We start from the raw sequence: 19,860 nt of genomic DNA on the forward strand, positions 1-19,860 counted from the left end.
AAAATGTAAACATTTTTGCAGGCAAGTCTCATGACATGATTTTCTCTCTGCTTTGCTTAACAACACATGTCTGAATTTAAGAAGAGATTGGACTGTGCACTTAGTCACATGGTCTGAACTTTTGGGTAGACCTGTGCGGTGTCAAGAGTTGGACTTGATGATCCTTAAGGGTCCCTTCCAACTCAGGATATTCTATGATTCTATGATCACAATCCTCGAGTTTTGGAAGCTTGGGAGTGAAACACACAGCCAGACAGAGGTGGAGAGGAGGAAGGGAATGGACGTGGCCCCTTCCCCTTGCAGTGAGCTTGCCCAGGGCTGTGCCTTTGGGCACAGTTGCTGTTACTCCTGCCTCCCAACTCCTTTGTGGTGGTTGCTTTTTGAAATGGAAAATTAGGCAGAACAGTTTACAGATGAATCCAGTAAATCAATGTGTATTTGCAAAAAGGATTCCTCCCCAGTAGCTGAATGGGAAAGTTGAAGTGAAGCACACTTAAGGAGACACAGGGCAGTTTGGAGGCAGCTGGATCAGGCAAGCAGCTCCTTATTCGCCCCTGTTGGCTTAGCACCATTAACTGAGTGTGAGAGAAAGGGTTAACACTGGAGCTGTTCCTCTGCAGCCTCCCACTAACATAAACAGGTCTGAAAGCTGCCTCACACTGTTTATACTGTCCTCTTAAAAAGGAAACTTTCTCTGTCAGCACCTTAATAAGTGGCAATAGGTAAACGTGCAATAACCTTTACAAGCAGAGTTGCATCGTTTACAATTAAAACCAGATTCATTTTGATGTGTCCCTTAAAGTTAGAATCTATATGCTTCTCAGCTTTGTTTTCAATGAAATCTTCTGCCCCAGACCCTCTTGCAGCTCATGTGTAACCAGACAAAAATTAAGGACAAAAAGGAAAAAAAAAAAAAAAAGAGGCTAGAAAAGAAGAGCGTGTCCAGTCCTATCGAGATTTTTACTGCCCTCTTAGGAGGACAAAACTCACTGTTCAATATGCCATTGCTGCAACGCACATAGCAGGGGACCCCCAACCAAAGACTGTGTCTCCTGCACTCAGCTTTGAATCCAACAAAGAGTAGAAACTGTACTATGACCCCAAAAGACAGGACTCAGATCACAGCTCCAGCACAAACACTAAACTGCATTTGATCAACCACACACTTACATGCAACAATCTAGGAATGTTATTAGATTCATAAAATACTCAGCAGCAAATTTATTACCAACAGAAACAATAATTTGTTATTCCACGTACTGCAATGCATGTGCATTATTTAATTAGAGCTCCCAGGGACTGCAACAGCAGTGGATTTCAGTGCTGGTCACAGACCTTTAACTTGTCCCCATCCCTCAAAGCACCTGATACTCAAACATGCAAGTGCTTACTATAAAGTTACTACCAGATTTCACCTGCAGCAGGATTTTGTTATTGTAACTTTGTCTTAAGAAACTTACAGACTTAGATAAAACTACAGTTACATAAAAACTAACTTCAACTGTCTCGCAACTTCTTGAGTCTGCAAAGAGCACCTCGAGAGAAAAGGAGCTCTTCTACATCCATGAGATTTCTAGTGATGCTTCAGTACAGCTTCAACATCCCAGAATACCATTTTGCAGTTGATCACTTCAACAGAAACCCAGGGTCAGTGAATGTCGTGGGAGGGGACACAAAAGAGCCACAATTTGATGTCAAGGGTTACTGGCATGGAGAAATAAGCAATGCAACCTCTCCTCCAAATTGTAAATAATAACTGAGCCCATGCAAAAAGTAGACCAAAAAGGGAAAAATATATCTAGACGGGAAAAACAAAACCAAAACTTAATCATGGCTAAGTATCTACTTAGTACCTACTGCCAATTCCAGCCCACTGCCAACAAAAATTTGCAGCAGATTGACAGAATAATATTGAAAATAATATAGAATGGAATTAAATTAATTGTGAAATGGAAAAATGGAAGAATATTAAGGAATACCCTAACAGGCTGGATACTGTGGGCAGCAAGAAGGATAAGACAGTGCTTTTTAAATAATTGACAGAAACGGGTTTTCTCCATTACAAAAACAATATTTATTCACAATTTGTAGAATTGTGGTGTTAAAACTTGTTCACCTGATGAGTTGCACCTTCTGAAAAGGCAAATGTAAAGATAACTGAGTTGAAAGGATCCAAGACCTCACAGAGATACTACTCCTACATAAGGGATTGGATACACGACACGTTTCTGTGCATCAACCAAGCTCTGGCAACTGCCTGCATACTCCTGACCAGCAGCACCCACAAAGTAGTTCAGCTTCACTCTTACAAAGTTCAAGACAATTCAAGAGAATCAAGCGAAAGGAAGCAACACAGAAAACCTGCTGCTTCTTTATTAATTTACCTGTTTATCAGGCTTGTTTGTTATTGTTCACAGCTGTCCATCAGTCAACAGAAGGAAACATGAACTTAATCCTTTACAGTTTCGATACAAAATCTGCTGGTTTAGCAGATAAAAAGGGATAGGGTAACTTCTTAAATATGGCTACAGCAAGATTCACAAGCACTTGTAAAACTGCTTTTCATTTATTGCAAGCTAAGATAACAACATCAACAGTCACTACGTCTCAAGTGACCCAAAATAACTTTTGAAACCACAGAGTGCCAGTATGAGCTGTGCCACGCCAGTTTCATTGAAGTTGATGTTTAAATCAAATTAAGCCAAAATTGGCTTGATTTAAAAGAACTGTGTATATACAAACCGGTAAGAAGCTCAAATTAAGCTGGACAAAATATCTCACTAAGCTACACAACTTGTAATACAAATACTCATTATTTAGATGAAGCAACTCTGAAAGATGTTACTCATCTAATGAAAAACTTAGTACAAAATGTTTAAATACACAAGTAAAAAAATAAAAATCCACCCCAATAAAATACAGCAAAATACAGACCAGTATGTTTCTGTGCCTGGACAGCTACGTTTCTGAGAACACTTTGAGGAGCAGAGACATAGAGGAATAAAGTACCTCTTTAAAACAGACAAAATTAAAATAATGCCTGTTCTTCCCAAGAATAAATGTATTCTGGTAATGTTACATCATTTTTTCATTAGGCTGGTATCTCCCAAACACCATTTGATTGCAACACATATTCTGCCCAAGTCTTACCCAAAGCATCCACTATGAAAGTCTCTTAACACACTTTCTTGAGACCTGAGAACATGTAATTCTTTTACAATATAATGTCCTTCAGAAAATGTCCCTTGAATGAAGGCCAAGAGCAGTGTAAAATCAAAAGCAGATACAGCCAGAGATTTGTTGCAGAAGCCTGTACTATCAAAATGGTTTATTCTGAGGCAGAGAATATAAAACAGTTGCAGCATCTGAACTGATTTTCACAACAGCCACAGAATAGCAAGGATACTGAGTATCCTGATACCATTATGGGGGTACCTTAGTGCTCAGAGAAGTGGGAAAAGCCATTTCCTTTACCAAATTATAAAAAGAAACAGAAAATCCTACAAAATAACCATTCTGTTAAATAAAAAAAAAGACATTTTAAGATCCCCCTTCAATATAGTAAAATACAGTTTTATTTCTTTTCAGCTGTTCACAAGATACAGCAGCATTTCTTTAAATAAAGATGGGGCTAAAAATGTTCCCATGAGATCACTTAGTTCAGGGATGTTTAATTTTAAAAAGTGAATTCTAGTTTTCCTTCATCTGTTCATGTCTCTCTGGAAAGTTCGTATATTTCATGCCTACACCTTCTATAACATATACACTAGGTCATCTTTTACAGCTCTTTAGCAATCCTGTGTGCATCCAAGGATCACATATTGGAATCCGTGGGTTTGTTGCCCCTCCTCTCTGTGTCACAATCAAGTAAATGTAGACATTTCCTGACAGATGTCATCCTGAATCACTTTAAAAACTGACCGATTCAGAAATGAAAGGGGTAAGGGAGTAGAAGGTCCTAGAAAGAGCTAATAAAATAATTTAAAAAGCATCAAAACTGCTCTTCATTACAGCCAGAATGTCCCAGAATGGACAAGTCATTCAAGGCTGGCACCCAAGCACCCTTAATAGCTATAAACTGCAAGCAAAAACATCTACTATTTTTAGTCCTGTCTGGGCTACGTATGAATTTCAACTCGGTTTGGTTTGTTTTGCTTTATTTTACTCTGTTGTTTTTCTCTTGTTACTCTTGAAAGTCATTCCCAGTCCTTACTCTTATGACCCACATTAAAATTACCACATACTCTTTTAAGAGTACAAACATGACTGAGGTAAGCTTAGTGACATGCCTATGATTAAGCTTAATTCATTCAGTTTGGAAGTTACAGGCACAATCAATGCCTTCTGGACAGTCTCTTCCAAAAGGAACCATAAAATAAAAAGAGGGAACAAGCTGCATTACTTTCCATATGAAAAGTTTTATGAAGCAGTTGAAAAGATCCCCTAAAGCTTATTGTATATAATGCATATGTGCAAAAAAAAAAAAAAAAAAACCAAAAAACTGACAATATAGCAATATAGAATTAATTCCTATGGTAGCCAGACTTCCAGCAATACTGCCTCAAAACCTGTAAGAACATGTTTTTGTTCTCAAGCCTCATAAAATCCCATTCCATCATGCAGACATGACTGAACAAAACACGCACAGTTAACAGTATTCAGTTCAACATTTTTTATGCCCGAGTGGCTGTTAGTTCATCAGAAGCACTTTCCAATAGCTTTCAGTTGCATTTTACACTGTTTTACTCCTGCCTCTCTCCGTCACTGGCATGTGGCTGCTTCAGAGCAGGGCCTGTGCTGGGAGGAGGTCCAGGACCAGCCATACTGAGTGAAACCAAGCCACCCTCTACCTCAACCCTGTGGTTTAGCAGCTGAGGTAAGCTAACCACAAACAACGCTGCTGCCCATCAACTGCACAGAGGCCGTTCGTGGCTCCAGAGAGCAGACACGCTGCAATTAAACACAAGTTTCAGGTAAGCTCCAGCAGCGATGAACCTCACAGTGACGCAGCGCTGTCCTGACCGGGTGCCAAGGACTGAAAAACAACACCAAAAACACAGCCTTCAACGCGGTGACAGCCAACAGGTGAACCCGGGAGCCGCACAGACAGACAGAGGAGGCAGATGCTGTTTGGTGAACAGCTAAGGTATCCAACAGCAGGCTGTAACATTTTGCTCAGGCAGGTATCTGCTCTGGATAATGGAGTCAAAAAACTGCAAGCAATTTGCAGAATAAGGCCTTTGGCCTAATCACTCCCATCTGCTTCAGCAGGAGACAAATTATGGGCCTATCCAATAACTCACACAAATTGTTCACAAAAATACCAAATAACTTCCTGAGTAGAAGGTGTGTGATTTTCTTCAATGAGTGCACATAATTATCACTTGGGGCAGAAGGAGCAAGCACACATCCTACTACAGGAGACATTTCTGCTTCCCCTGTATGCATCACAAACGTCATGCTAATAGTTTCATATTCCATAAAACAATTCACAAAGAACTACTGTTCCTTCCTTAAAACCAAACCCCACTAAAGTGCCTGTACAAGACAGTAAAACTGCAATTTAATTTTGTTTTTGCTGTTACTTAATCACTCAAGACACACTCTTACAGTTTACCTAATCGGCTTAAGTCTTTCCCAGAGCTGCAGATCTGATACTCTAATCAAGGTCTGGCAGAGTATTTCTCTCTCTCAGTACACCTATTTAGCTGCTCTCATCCACATAAACATGCACCTCTTCCTGTACAGTCAGATTTTACTATCTCTCCATAAGAAGTTAATGTCTTGCAGAGATCTTCCCATTTTCCACATTTTAAAGACTTTTGAAGAAACCTGCCTGAGCTACACCCTTTTAAGTATTTATTAGTTTTTCCGAGTACATATTTTAGTATGAGATGCGGCTATATACTGGAACAAAAAACGCTTTGTCTTACATGTCAGAACCTACCAGTCATTTGGCTAATAGAAAGCCTTCAAGATATTTACTGTTTTTGTTTGGTTTGTTTAATAAAATGAAGCACAGATACAACATATTTGCAGAATGACACCACTGCTCTATTGACTTGGCTTGTGCCCTTGGACTCAGCAAGCATGAAATTCCTCTGAGCAAGCTTTTCCCAACGCCTCTGTTTTCTCTTTATTCAGTTGTTATGGATTATTGGCAGCAGTTAAGAGAAATGAAAGACAATCAGTCACGGAGTTAAAAAGGACACTTCCTTTCAAAGAAGTTCAGAAAGGGCAACAATTAGTTTTCCGCACTAAATGCAAGCTGTCCAAATATCTACATACAGTTTGAGCGAGTTATTTTTCTAGTGCTATCCGAAAAGTCATTGACTCACCATGACTTTAAGCACAGTTAAGTCACAGACGTTCAATATTGTCATCACTACAGATAAACATACTATGGACAAACATGCTGCATACTACATATGTAAACAGACTGACAGCCATTAGGGTCAGAAAAGACCTTCAGATAACTGAGTCTCGCCTCCAGTGTACCACACACAGGCCACCATGCCTCACTGAGCCCTCTTCTGCTGAACTCAACACCATGACAGAAGCAGTTGTCCAAAAAGACATCTCATCTCAATGTGAAGACATGAAGAGATGGAAAGGATTCTCCATCTTCACTCCATCCCCATGTAGTCTTTTCCAAGTATTACTCATCCTCACTCCTTATAATTTGTGCTTTATTTCCCATTTTAATTTGTCTGGCTTCAGATCCCAACCTTTAGTTCTTGTAATAACTTTTTGACACTAGATTAAACAAGCCCAGAGCATTTTCTCCATATGAAAATGCAATTGTTGTAAACAAGCTCTTACTTTTTTTTTTTTTTTTTTTTTTTTTTTTTAATTCCCCAAGGTTTTTGACAGACTGATTCTGGCAAATCTTTCTAGACTTACCTAAGGTATCACCACTTGCCTCTATGCTGCCCCTCCAGAAACCTTTCAAGATAAATTGCCCATACCACGCTGCTCACAACTAGAACCCATCTTGCTAGTTTAGGTTCCAAGTGGTGACTGGCTTGAAGAAAAACATGCAGATTTTGTACTTGAAGGCACTTGCCCACTTCTGCTGACAATCCTTTCTGTCATACCCACAGACACACTCCCTTGCACCCCCATACTTTCCACTCTCTGAGTGTGTTTTGCAATTCCCCTGGGCTGCCCCTCCAGTTTGTCAGCATTCCTTTAGAAACAATCCAACGAGGACTGCTCCCACTGCCTAACACCCTTTCCCCACCGCGACTTACCCAGACAAACCATGCCCGCTTCTTACAAATGACTTGGTCCTCATTTGTATATGCAAGGACATTATTTGTAACAGCACCATGATAAGCTAGAAACTATACTATATTCTTTCTAGCATACAGTTTCCTTTTCCCAGTGTGTAACCTGTACCCCTCACTACAAGTTGAACTTTGCATTTCAATGTTTAGAAAAAATGTCATCTGAATGGTCCAGCTGCGTCAGGTCATACATAAACTGTCCTACTTCCTCCATTATTTCCCATTCCACTAAGGTTTATGCCATCACAAGTTGTAGTAATTCTGTTTTTAAGTAGTCTTTCAGTATGTAACAGGTCTAACTAATACAGACACATATATTCAATAAAGATATGATCACTGCTGAGATCCGCCAGTCAGATGATTTTCAAGCAGCATGTTACTGATGTTGCCTAGCACTGATTTTACTTGTCTTTTCATTTTTAATATTTGTTAATGTTCAAAGACAAAGAGAAAAGTATACAAATTGACATTGGACAGAACATGTACCTCTTCTACCATCCTCAATAGAAAAAACATGAGATCCACATTATTTTACACAGTAACTTGCTTAATCATGATCAAACATGCTTATCACATCACTATGCATGACGCAATTGGGCTAACTCTGTTGCTGCAACAGTAGGTGAATCTTGGTGTCTGGTTATTTGCTAAGCATGTCATCCTCAGAGCTGCTTTGCCACGATTCAGCTTCTAACTCTCTTCCTAAAACACTTTGAGGGTATTGCATAGAAGACATAAGATGCATACATATGTGTAAGATATACCATACTGGAATGACAGCCCAGTGCTGTCCAGTGCTACACCAGTGCAGCCTGGCTGCAGCGCTAGTGGCAGACCTGCACGCAGACTGGAGTTCTGGAGGACTGCAGGCACCATAGAAAGCTAAGGGTCAAGAGGATTTTCAGGTAAACCTCTTACGGCTGGCTAAGTTGCAGTAAGTAGTCATTCTGCCTTTTCCCACGGAAGTGCTGAAGGACCTGTCTGTCTTCCAGCCACACAGGAAGCCACTGGAGAAGGCAACTAGTATAATGGTTAGCCTTTAACCACACCGCGAGACAGGGCCAGGCAGAGGCGCACCTGTGAGCAGCTCAAAGCTTATGGAGCCCCACATGAACAGCTCCTGCAGCAGCAGGGCAGGGGCAACACCTAGCAGTACACGTGATGCCTACAGCAAACGTACAGGCACCAGCCACAGCGCCTGTGAGACTACATGTAAGGACAAAAGCAAGGCAGGCAGAGCCAGTGAATGCTAAGTACTCCTACCTAGCAATGTGCCCAGTGGAATCAAGTGGAAATTACTAGCTCCACAAGTGCAGCAGCTTTTCTCCTCCTCAGGGTCATGACAGAGAGGAGCTGCTATACAGGAAAGGTAGAGGAGGGCAGCAAAGACACAGTAAAACAAGAATGCTTTAAATCAGACACACTCAGGCAGAGCCCCCTCAGTATGTATTTGTTGTAACAACATCCAGTTACAGGTTTTTGTAATTAAACAAACAAACAAGTCGGATTGCTTCAATTAACTCAAGAATTGAATGTATGTCCTTGTTTCCACAGCAGACAAAGAAATTAAAAGTAAACTCTTACCTCTTTTTCTATTTTGAGCAGCTTCTTTACAGCCACCTCCTTGTCCTGAGAAATCCATCGGGCTCGATAGACACTCCCAAAACTCCCTCCACCGCAGTTCTCAAAAAACTGCAAGTCATCAAATCTAATTTGCACAAATGAAGCACTGGTAGACGACATCTCATAATGACAAAATATACCACAGCAAAATCTGTGAAGAGAAAAGCTGTAATTAATACTCACTCCACGGATTTATGGACATTCTTACCTATGTTCAGACACCCCAAAACAAGAACCTGTTGCAACAAGCACACTGCAGTAAAATCCACCGAGCATAAGAGGAAAAAGTCTAGGAGCTCGCAGCCCAACAGGCTATGCAAATGTTTACATTATTTGCACAAGCTATTAGGAACAGCTGGGAGACAGAAAGGACTAAAAATACTCTGCAGTTACGCGGAGGTCTCCCGAGCACCTTGGAAGGAGCTGTGCGAAACGCAAGCGCGTCACCACGCTCCCCAGCACCGAGCCCACTGACAGACGGGAAATGTGCTTTCAAATCCCAGCTTGCATAGGAGCTCAGGCATGCGAAGCACGCGCTCTTGCCTGTTGTGATCACTTTGCACGACACACAGCACCCTGCGCCGGGCTGCCAGGCGCACGGCGGCACACACGGGGCGCGCGCTGCCAGCCAGGTAGCAGCACTCTTCACCAGGGTGCAGAAAAACCTGCCCACAACAAAAGTCTTTTTCTAAATGAGTCAGTTCTGTTCGCATGTTACAACAAAGTGTAAGCACACAGTAATTTATCTGGGTTGCAATATGTGAAATTCTGCAGCCTGTGCCAAGACCGGCTTCGGCGGTTTTGAGAGACGATCCATCTTTGCTGCCAGGAGAACAGAACGTCCTTCTCAGAGATTTCAAAGTGATAAACCTCATGCCTGCAGCAAATTTCAAGCAATGTTATCACCTAAGCGAGTGAACAATGACTAATTTTAGGTTTCTTTTTCTTTTTTTTTTTTTTTTTTTTAAATGGTATTAGATGGGAAAGCTTCAACTTCTCCGGAGGAGCGCAGAGCAGGCAGGATCCCGCAGAACCTGCCACATGCTGTCTGCAGGACCTTGAGGCTTGTGGTAGGAACCTGCACCAGCTTAGACCAACAAGCTTTAATCCCCACCAAGAGTCACTATACAGGCAGCTAATGAAAGTAAGCTTATCAGCGTAAACTGAAACAGAGATAGGTCTGAGCAAAACAAACAGATACTGTTTTGCTGGTGAAAGTTACACCTCCAGTTATACTGATCTATCTACGGGATCAAAATACAACACAAGTTCAGGAGCCTCCAGCCTGCAGGGCTTTCTGAGATAGTACAAGACACCATGTGCTTGGGAACTGCATCTGTGATATACCTAGCTCTGGCTGCTGCAAAAAAAGCTGTCCCTTTTGTAACAGAAACAGACACACGTTTCCTCTCCTGGCTCTCCTGAATTTGTGCATAATTTGTTAAACATTTTGAGATCTCATTTGACCAGAAATTTCTGTCCCCATTTGGTTGCAGCAATTCTCCAACTGAGAGATGAGGATACCAAAGTATTTTTCTTTTATATGTTTTTATATGTTGTACAAGATAGCAAACAGCCTTTTCTGAAACTGCATGGTGTGTTGCAGGTCTCTTCACTACCCACAAGGGTAAAGGCAATGGCTGCCCAGGCCAGGACAGCTTTAACATGTTTATAGAAGGCATCACATTTTAGAGGGAGCTGGCTTCAACCACGCATCTCGCTGACAAACAGTCTGCAATGCTCTCCAGGAGGCAACAGTTTCTGTTCCCAGCTCTGCAAGCTAGCACAAGGGTCATCCCTGCACCAGGAAATAAAGTCTTCTTCCAGTATCCCGTCAGCTCCTTCGCTAAGTGCCTGAACTCTTCTTTTGACCTTTTGTTCTTGTTTTAACCTTGTCAATGTTGTCATTTGATTTCCTTTCATCTCTTATGTACCTACAGAAGATTAGAGTCATCCTTTGTACTGCCCATCATATACTTTCTTTAAGGAAAGCTCAAGGGAAAGGAAATCGGTCCCTTCTGCAAATCAGTAGCATAATGAAGGCTGTTCTAACTTTTGCTTCTTTGCCAATGCTGCTTAATTACCTGGTCCTCAGAAACAAAAGCTCATTTGTCATTTTTAATTCAGCAGTTCTTCAAAGGCAATGCTGTGTACATGCATCTCACGCATATGTGACACTTTATAGGCAAATAAAACAGGTAAGCTTCACAATCCAGAGACTCATTTAAGCACGTGGATAATTATGCTCCGGTGAATAATCTCCTTACTGATGACAGAGTTATTCAGAAGAGTAATGTCACTCACAGGCAAAAGTATATGCACCACAACTGGACCATAAATTAAAGAGGAAAGCGTGAACAGCTGATAACAGATGGTTGTGTTGGAGATGGCAGAAGGAACAGAAAACCAAGCAAAAACAAAAATGCATCAAAGGAAACAACTATTTCTGGCCTTTACTATCTGAATTCAATAGTTCTGAAAAGCTGTCAAATTATCTTAAATTACTCTTCACCCAAAAGAACCAAATTATGCATACAAACAAGTGAATTATTTAACTTTTGAAAGTTACACTAGCATGGAACTAAACGTTGTTCTAAGATTTCACTGAAAACAGACATCAACATTTACTAGTATTGAACAAAATCCACACCAGACACTTGGTAAATGCAAGCAAGTACCTTTCTGTGTGTCCTCCCTGCTGTTTAAAAATTTACCCATTCCTAAACATTTCTGCAATTACAGTGCAGTGCCTGGCACACAAGCACTTGCAGAAGCTACTGTTCATTATTTAAACACCTTTTCAAATGTATCTACAATAGTCAGATGCAGATGCTACCGTCACCAGCATACAGTAAGTAATATAATATAAAGAATGATTCATGGATTTGCATTAGGTTCCCCCAGAAGTTTTTTTCCAGAGAAAGTGGAAGATATTTACCCACGATGCTAAATGAAGAGAGATCTGTAACTAATGACAGCCTAAGTCAGGTATACAGTTTTCTTCCTCTAGATGAAAGAATAAACCCGTTTAAATATTACTCCATTTTTCTTGATGCAAGGTAGCTAATCCTCAATTAGAGGGATCAATCCCTTTGTTATGTTTGAGAAAACAACTGTTTAGAGTAACAACTGCTTGTGACAATTACACACACAGTTATTAACTTGTCACCGTGTTTTAAGAGATATTTAACAATCTGAGTTTACACCATTGGTTACGAAAAATATCTGGTATTTCCTTAAACTCCATATTCTTCTACTTCTATCCAAAACAAGTGCATCACTCTGCCCACGTGTCGCACATTTTCAGGCCGCAGGCTTTCCAAGCCTGGAGAGCAGCCCCTGCTTGGGGCTGCAGCGAGGCATCAGGCAGCTCCTGCTGAGCGGGCACGCAGCGGGAGGAGGGATTGGGCTGCCCTTCCAAGGGGGCACAGCTCAGGCTCCCCAACTACTGCTGTCATTTAGCATGGGGAACGCCACCTCAAGGGACCCTGTTGCTTGCTGTCTATACAGTGAAAGTGTCACAGTTCAGAAACTGACTGACAAGTATTCGAAGAAATCATCTGATTGCTGGTTATTGCAATTATTTCTGTGGGATCTTTGGGGGAAAAATAAGCTTGTGCCTCTTCAGGTGTATTTCTAACGAGTCACATGAGCTTGTAATCGTGCAAGAAATATCACCACCTTCTCCTGTGTAGATTGTTTTCCTTGTAGTAACTTATTTGAGCAGGACGTTAGAAGCTGGTCATTTCACACCACAACGAAACAGATCTAAGCCGCCTCTGGCAGTATTTAGCATGCAGGGTACTAACAGGGTGCTATTACCCAGAGCCACTTTCCAGCAAGGTATTAAGCCATGCTCAGTTCAATGCAGTAATATAAATGCTGAGTGTGTGAAACCGCCTACAACGAGCCATTACTGACCTTTTGAAATTAAAGCATTTTTGGGAGAGCAACTGGCACAACTGCACTGCCCTGCACCTTCACGTACTGAAACAGGATGCAGTCAGCAGTACCCCAGTGCCCAAAACAAGTGCTGCGCAGCAGGGAAACTGCCACTCAGCAGCACTCTGCTATATTCCAGCACAAACCAGAAGGCCCTGCTGCTTGTCACTCAGCTACTGCTCCCCGAGCATGGGTGGCTTCCCCTGATGGGCCTGCACGTTAGAGACAGGAGGAAGGGAAGAGTTTAGCACAAACTGTACTGTAACTGCAGCTCGGTGCACGCCTGTCAACTTTAAATTGCATCCCACACCTTGCATGTGCACCTGACGCTTTTTAAATATCCGATCACTCAAAAAGTAATAATAAAAAAACAACCTTTATAATTTATTCAAGGAAATGCCTTTGTAACTCTCTCCCCCCACTTCACTGTGTGACTCCACGAAGCCTGATTCAGTGCTTCTTTCGGGAAGGCATCCTGCCAACATATTGCCAATAAAGTAGTAGCACACTACACTTGTGCTATCTTAAAATACACAGCAGAATGTGCCAAGTTTCCTTATTTGGCAAAACAGTCCTTTTGCTTCCAGGGTCTTTGACCATCCATTTTTAGATCCTAATCATCCTTTGTATCCAACATGGCCTACAGTCCTCGAAGATACCAACCTGGATTTCTGCAGCAGCACACTTATTTTGACTTCAAAAACAAAACAAACTAAAAGAAAACACACACTAAAAGAAAACCAAGCCAAAATATAGTTAACCATTGTCTTTTCTAACAAGAACACTGACATGGAGTTGTAGTAATATCGACCTGCAAGAGGTATTGCAGAAAGAGAAGTTCTTATAAATAAAAGACCCTTTAATCATATTATGAGCTGTTAATGGGTAAGATACAAACAAACTCCCTGCACACTCCTGAACTCAATATATCTCAATCTGCCAATAGGTTAAAATAAAACCAACAACCCCTGGATTTCCTAAACTTTCTTGATCCGATTTAGCAGCAGCAGTGCAGATGCTGGGACTCAGGGCAGCATTCTGCCTACCTAGGCTACAAGAGCAACAACACTCGAGCCTTTGTCAGAGCACGAGAACTTTGTGCAACTTCCATTAATAAGATTTCTAATTTTATTTGAATTTATATAGACATCAGTGCTACAGGAAAAAGACCTCAACTCAGCTTAAATAATTTGAGTACTTCAGGAAACAAACTATTCTATTTTCAACCAGATCTGCACCAACAGCAGAGGCCGAAGGGTCTGAACGCCTCTCTTTAAATAGAAAACATTTTATCTCGGGGCAACACCGCTGCGCTCGCTTCATTCACAGCGTGCCTCGCCAGCGGTGCCCACCGGGAGGAACCTGCACGAGGTGCGGCAGCGGTGGCACCGCACTTACACCTGTGTGCAGGCCCAGGGGACAGCAAAGCCCCACCTGGGCACCACCACCCGTGGCCACGGGACCCCGGCCTTCGTCGTGGCAGCACCTGCACGCCCCCTCGCCTGGGCCAGCGCCGCGCTCCTGGGCTGCCACCGCCTGCAGCGCGCCGCACCGGCAGAAGAGGCCAGCTTCGGTGGACTTACAATTTGAGGACAAAGTCCTGGAAACACCGAACTGCGTGCCGCCAACGGGCAGCCCTGACGTTCTCAGAGCTCGCCCTGTGCCTTCAACCACCCCTGCTCCTGGCGCTCAGAGAAGCGGCGGCTCCGGGCCCCCCGACGGCTCCCCACCGGCGCACACGAAGCGTCCTGCGGAAAGGGACAGGCGTGGGCAGGGTTGGCAAAAGTGGGAAAAAGGAAAGAAGTAGAAGAAAGGAATTAGAAAGGAGGCAGAGCCTGCCGGCGCACTTTACAAGTTCAGAGGGGAAAAGGAGGGCGGGGAGAGCCCCGCACGTCGAAGCGCAGCCCGGGGGACCCCATGCCGAGGACCGCGCCGCAGCAACACCAACGGGCCCCGGCCCCGCGCCTCCCCAGCGCCGACCCGTCCCGACAGCGCCGACATGTCCCGACAGCGCCATGTCCCGACACGCCGTGCCGCGCTGCGGCTTTCGCGCTCGGCCACGGCGGCCGAGCGGCAACGCGCGGCCCCGCCGCGTCCCGTCCCGTCCCGTCCCGTGCCGTGCCCCTCACCTTCCCCGAGGGACTCCGGGCTGGCGGGACCCGAGCGGCGCCGACCCCGAAGCCGCGGCCCGCGCGCCGCAGAGGGAGGGAGGGCGGCTGGGAGGGGAGGGGAGGGGAGGGGAAGCTGCAACCGGCGCGACCGCGGCTCCCGCCCCGTCCCCCGCGCTTCCGGTGCGTGCCGGGGAGCCGCCGCCGCCGGCCCCGCGCCGCCCGGCCCCGGCACCACCCGCCCGGGGGGCCGCGGGGCCAGAGGGGACGGGGCGGGGGCGGGGGGCTCGCAGCCCCTGCCCCTGCCCCTGCCCTGGGGACAGCCGCGGTACCGGTGGGCTCGTAACGGGTCACCGAGGGCCGCGACGGGCAGGTGCAGCCCCGTCCCGGGCCCGGCTGCCCTCGGATGGCCGCCTCGGGTCGGGCAGGAGGCGGGGAGGCGGCCCCCGTCCCCAGCGCAGCCCCTACCCGAGGGTGTCGGTGGCAGCGCGGTGCTGTGCCCTCACGGCAGGCTTTTGGGAGACTGGGAATGGGGGAGCGGGCTGTCACGTCTGAAGGAAGTGACTCAAAGGGCTCGGGGGCAAGCAGAATCGGTGTCCTGGGGCAGACGCGTCCCGTGGACGTGATGGCGCGTTTCTCGTGTCGGTGTCGTGAAGGCTTCGGCGCAGGGCCCATCGCTGCCCTGCCACGCTCCCCGGCGCGGCCAGCACTGCCTGCACGGCGGCTTCGGGTCCGCTGGCGCCTCAACCCCTTGTTACCCCTCACATCACATCACATCACATCACATCACATCACATCACATCACATCACACTGCTGCTATGTGGATGTGTTGGTGCACCACATAAAAATCAGCTGCGTAGTGCAGTGACTGGTGAGGAGGTGCACAGCATCATGTACATGGCCGTACATCGCGGCGATGGATGGTATCGGGATGAATCACAGAGATGCTCTTTACCGGTGAATCAAATCCAATGATCTCACAAACATCATAGGCTTTTACCCAAGGCAAGGGGTAGGCTGGTTAAAAGTTAAAACAGTGGAGCACAAGTACACATTTCTGGGCACAAAACACGTTATTTAAGTGTTCCACAAGAGTTAACCAGAGTTTACCAAGACACGAAGCAGTCAGTGCAGAAAGTACCCAAAGAGAAAGCCCAACAGCATGCACTGGTGGCCTCCCCTCTGCTCTCCTGGCAGGATGAGAAGTGACGGAGGGCAGCAAGCTCTGCTGCTGCAAAGCGCTGGTACGGCGCTTTGGGGCACTTTCCCTCTGACCTTAGAGTGCACGCTTTGTGAGGGGGCAGCTGGTGAGCCTGGAGAAGTCTCCAATCAGTGCAAGGCACTGCAGCATGAAAGCACGAATACCAAATGCGAATCACATGAAACTCACGCTCTGGAGGAGGAGAGGTGCTGCGTAGTCTCCTAAACGCTGTGACTAACATGTTTATCCTTCCTGTCTGAGGCAATTGCCAATTAGTCAAATGACTTTAAAATCCATTTAAATGTTAAATCACTCAATTCATAGGCATTTGCTGTGGACAGCAGTGTGCTCATGTTCAGAGGCCTCTTGCCTGGGGCGTGTTGTCCACATGGCTGCGTGTGCGCTGCATCAGGATGTATCACGGCTGACTTTAGGCCCCGGCTGTAGAAAGAAATAGATTATTCCGGTAGCGTGTAAGATAAAACATAAACTGCGGGGGTGGTTAATGTTTCCTGCTCCAAGAGCAGGAGTGCAGAGTCTGCGCCAAGAGCTGCTAATGTATCACTGATCAAAATATTTAATTGCACTTGCTCTATCAGAGGACAAGGGAGCAAATGAGCAGGAGCCTGTACATATGCCGCACTGTGCGAGTATTGGCAAACCCAAGTGGTGAGCTATCATAAAACTTGTATTTTAGTTACTGAAGCAAGGTTTTAAGTGTACATTTTGGGGTTTGTGGTCCTCCTGCTTTCTGGTTAATGAGTCTTCAGATACTTTCAAGCTTTTTTTCCATTATCATGAGAACTAAAGAATTAGGTAAAAAAAGAAATCAGAGTTGTCGCAGTTTCACATGTTGAAACAGCAAATTAAAGTGAGCCAGCATGTGGTGGTACCACTATTTTCCCCTTTCTGTGTAGAAAATTCAGACTGGATTAGCTTTGGAGAACTTCATCCCAAACTCAGGCTTCAATGCATGTAGAACAGGCAGAAAAGGAAAATATTTAAAAGCTAACAAATGTTATTGTGAAGCCACAACAACTAGGGCAGGAGAAGGGCAGCTCTAGCAACTCTTAACTGCATTTCAGAGTTGGAAGGACTCCTAAGAATTGTCTCTTTACATCTCATTGCCACACTGGGCATGCAGTGACGTCTCTCTGCCTTTCAGCATGGAAAATACAGTTTCATGCATACATCCAGGTGGTTTAAATCACCCCGGCTGCCAATAGCAGCCGTCACACCCCTCCGCTGCCCGGCCAGCCCTGCTCCCGCTGGTGCTGCAGTGCCTCCAGCCTTGTGCCAGCAGGGTTTTTGCATGGCCCTGTGGTGAAGTGGGCTGTGGAGATCTCGGGGAAAAGAAATCACTTTCCTCAGCTCAGTGTCTGAATTCAGGTCAACGGGCTATTGCACAAGGACTCATGCCAGCGCACAGGGGGAGAGCAGCTGACAGGGGACGGAGCGCGGAAGTGCTTTTTTAGCAGTCACAGAGGTTTATGCCAGCTTAAACTGTACATGAAACTTGAGACAGATAATTTGGAGGTGGACACCTGCTCTGTATTTTTCAATTCTCCTTCAAGACTGGCTCAGTACTTAGAAGTACTGTGGAGATGTGCTGCCAGCGTTCACTTCTGCTGTTGCACCCAAAACGCAAACAGCAGCTCTTCTTCATGACTGGAGGAGAACTTGTGTGGTGCTTGTACCCAAAAGAAGCTGCATGTGGTCTTTCTGATGGAGTCAGAGAGCTCCAGGACTACTGTGGTAGAAAATCATAGGAGTCACCTTTAGATTTGTCTCCCTCCCACTGCAAATGGCATGGAGATGGTTTGCCCACAAACACCAAGCTGGCACCAGATGCACCCCCATGCCCACGCAGCAAGGACCACGATTCCTGTTTGTCTCAGAAGCCCGGTCTTTGCTGTTCCTGTGGTTATCAGCTGCTCCTGGGGTGTAAAGAAAGATAGAGCCTGGAATAACGATCATGGGTCTTGCAGTCCCACACAGCTGGTATTTTGTTCTGCCGCTGTTTTCTCATCCATTTCTTGTATTAGAGAGCAAAATAAGGAATATGTGAAAGTGCCTGTATGAAATTATTAACATACAATTATAAAATATTAATTATTAATTAATTATAAAATTATTAAATACAAAATAGAATTATAAAATACAGGCATTACTATGTCAGAGGAGCCTTGCAGGTGATGGGTATCTCTTCTGTTCCAGGAGTGACTTCTGTAAGCACATACTTTGTGTGGATCAAACACATGCTTTGTGCATAATCCTTTTCAGAATTGGCAGGTCAGAGCTTGCACACTGTATTTGCCATTCGATCTGGCATGTGTGCAGTATAAAAGTACATATAACTTCTACAAAAATGTCAATATTGTTAACGGTGAGATAGCAATGAGATGGCAAAATATTATCAAGAAATACATTTCCTGATTGTTTTATGAGAATGATTTACTTGGCTTTTACTGGCACCACAATTTTTAGCTGATCATTATACTCGGCTGTAATCCAATCACTAGGACTCTGCTCAGTTACCATTTCATTACACGTTTTTAATTATATATAATGGCTTAGTACTCCTTCTTATATTAAATTTTGTGGTCCAATAGATTTAATTTGTTGCTCTAATTTCCGCATTTTTTTTCCTCTGAAATGTAATACAGTTTAACACTGTTTCCCTTGTTTTAAACTATACTAAATCTATTGTTGCTGTGCCCATTTGTGTTTTCCAGTCCACACCATGGCAAGCTCCACTGAAACAGCAGTGCCTTGATTTCCCCCGTGATGTTTTCCAGGTTGCAGTGGGCCTGGGGAGAGGCAGGCACAATTCTACCATGAGGAAGATGTCAACACAGAAGGTTCAACAGCTGATTAGTTTTCTTTATTAACTCTAGTTAATATCTTACTATTTAGTACATTTACTTTTCTTGGAAAGTAAAGGCAGCAAATGAAATCATGAAAACTTTGGCCACCATTGACAGAGAGTATTAGCTCTTTTTAATGATATACTACAAGCTAACATTTTTTGCTGCTTGTTTAATCTAGAGTACATTAATTAGAAACAAATACGTATATTGAACATCACATCATTTTCTCTTTGAGTTTAATGATAAAATAAGACTAGAAAATGTCCATAATATCAGATATTAGACTGCCTCAGAAAAGCACTTATTCTTGATGAATCTGTTTAGCTATATCATCTCAGTTCCTCTGCCTGTATTTTCAAAAAATGTGATTTCCCACCCCCCCCAAAACTAGCACACTATTAACAACAGCTAGTTGTGACAGGAGGGGAAAAAAAAAAAAAAAAAAAAAAAAAAAAAAAACAATGTGCAAACCTCTAACTAGTTTCTGGAAACCATGCTAACTGGTCAGGAGCATCACAAAAGAGTTACATGCCAGACAGCTAGAACAGGAGAAACATTAGGGCAGGAATTACAAATGGAAGGAAATGTTAGATTTCAAACAGACGCTCGGCAGCAACCTGCCAGTACCGCAGCCCTCAAGGGTCAGACCTACAGAGAATGAGGACATCTAAAGAAAACCTGAGGCAACACTGGCTCTCTGTTATCTGAGAACAGCCACAATGCTGCCGAGGGTACTCCTGCGCAGAAATAATGTACACCTGTGAAAAACCACAAAGAGTCGGCAAATGCAGCTAGCAGATTCACTTGCTGGCTCGGACAGCATCTG

General features: G+C 44.2%; 1 protein-coding gene across 2 annotated transcripts in view; it reads right to left on the reverse strand.

Moving 5' to 3' along the window:
• The window catches only part of LOC309879567 (mitogen-activated protein kinase kinase kinase 20), a 79,116-nt gene extending 64,008 nt beyond the window's left edge, over positions 1-15,108 (reverse strand). For both annotated transcript variants that reach the window (XM_082763384.1, XM_082763385.1), the window contains exons 1-3: positions 14,984-15,108; positions 14,438-14,602; positions 8,874-9,063 (exon numbers count right to left, since the gene is read on the reverse strand). In XM_082763384.1, the coding sequence (XP_082619510.1) occupies positions 8,874-9,032 (159 nt within the window). In that variant the 5' untranslated portion in view covers positions 9,033-9,063; positions 14,438-14,602; positions 14,984-15,108. The remainder of the gene's footprint in view (positions 1-8,873; positions 9,064-14,437; positions 14,603-14,983) is intronic.
• Positions 15,109-19,860: the final 4,752 nt, after the last annotated feature.

This window comes from Aythya marila (assembly GCF_965140915.1).
Source record: "Aythya marila genome assembly, chromosome: 6".
NCBI lineage: Eukaryota > Metazoa > Chordata > Aves > Anseriformes > Anatidae > Aythya > Aythya marila.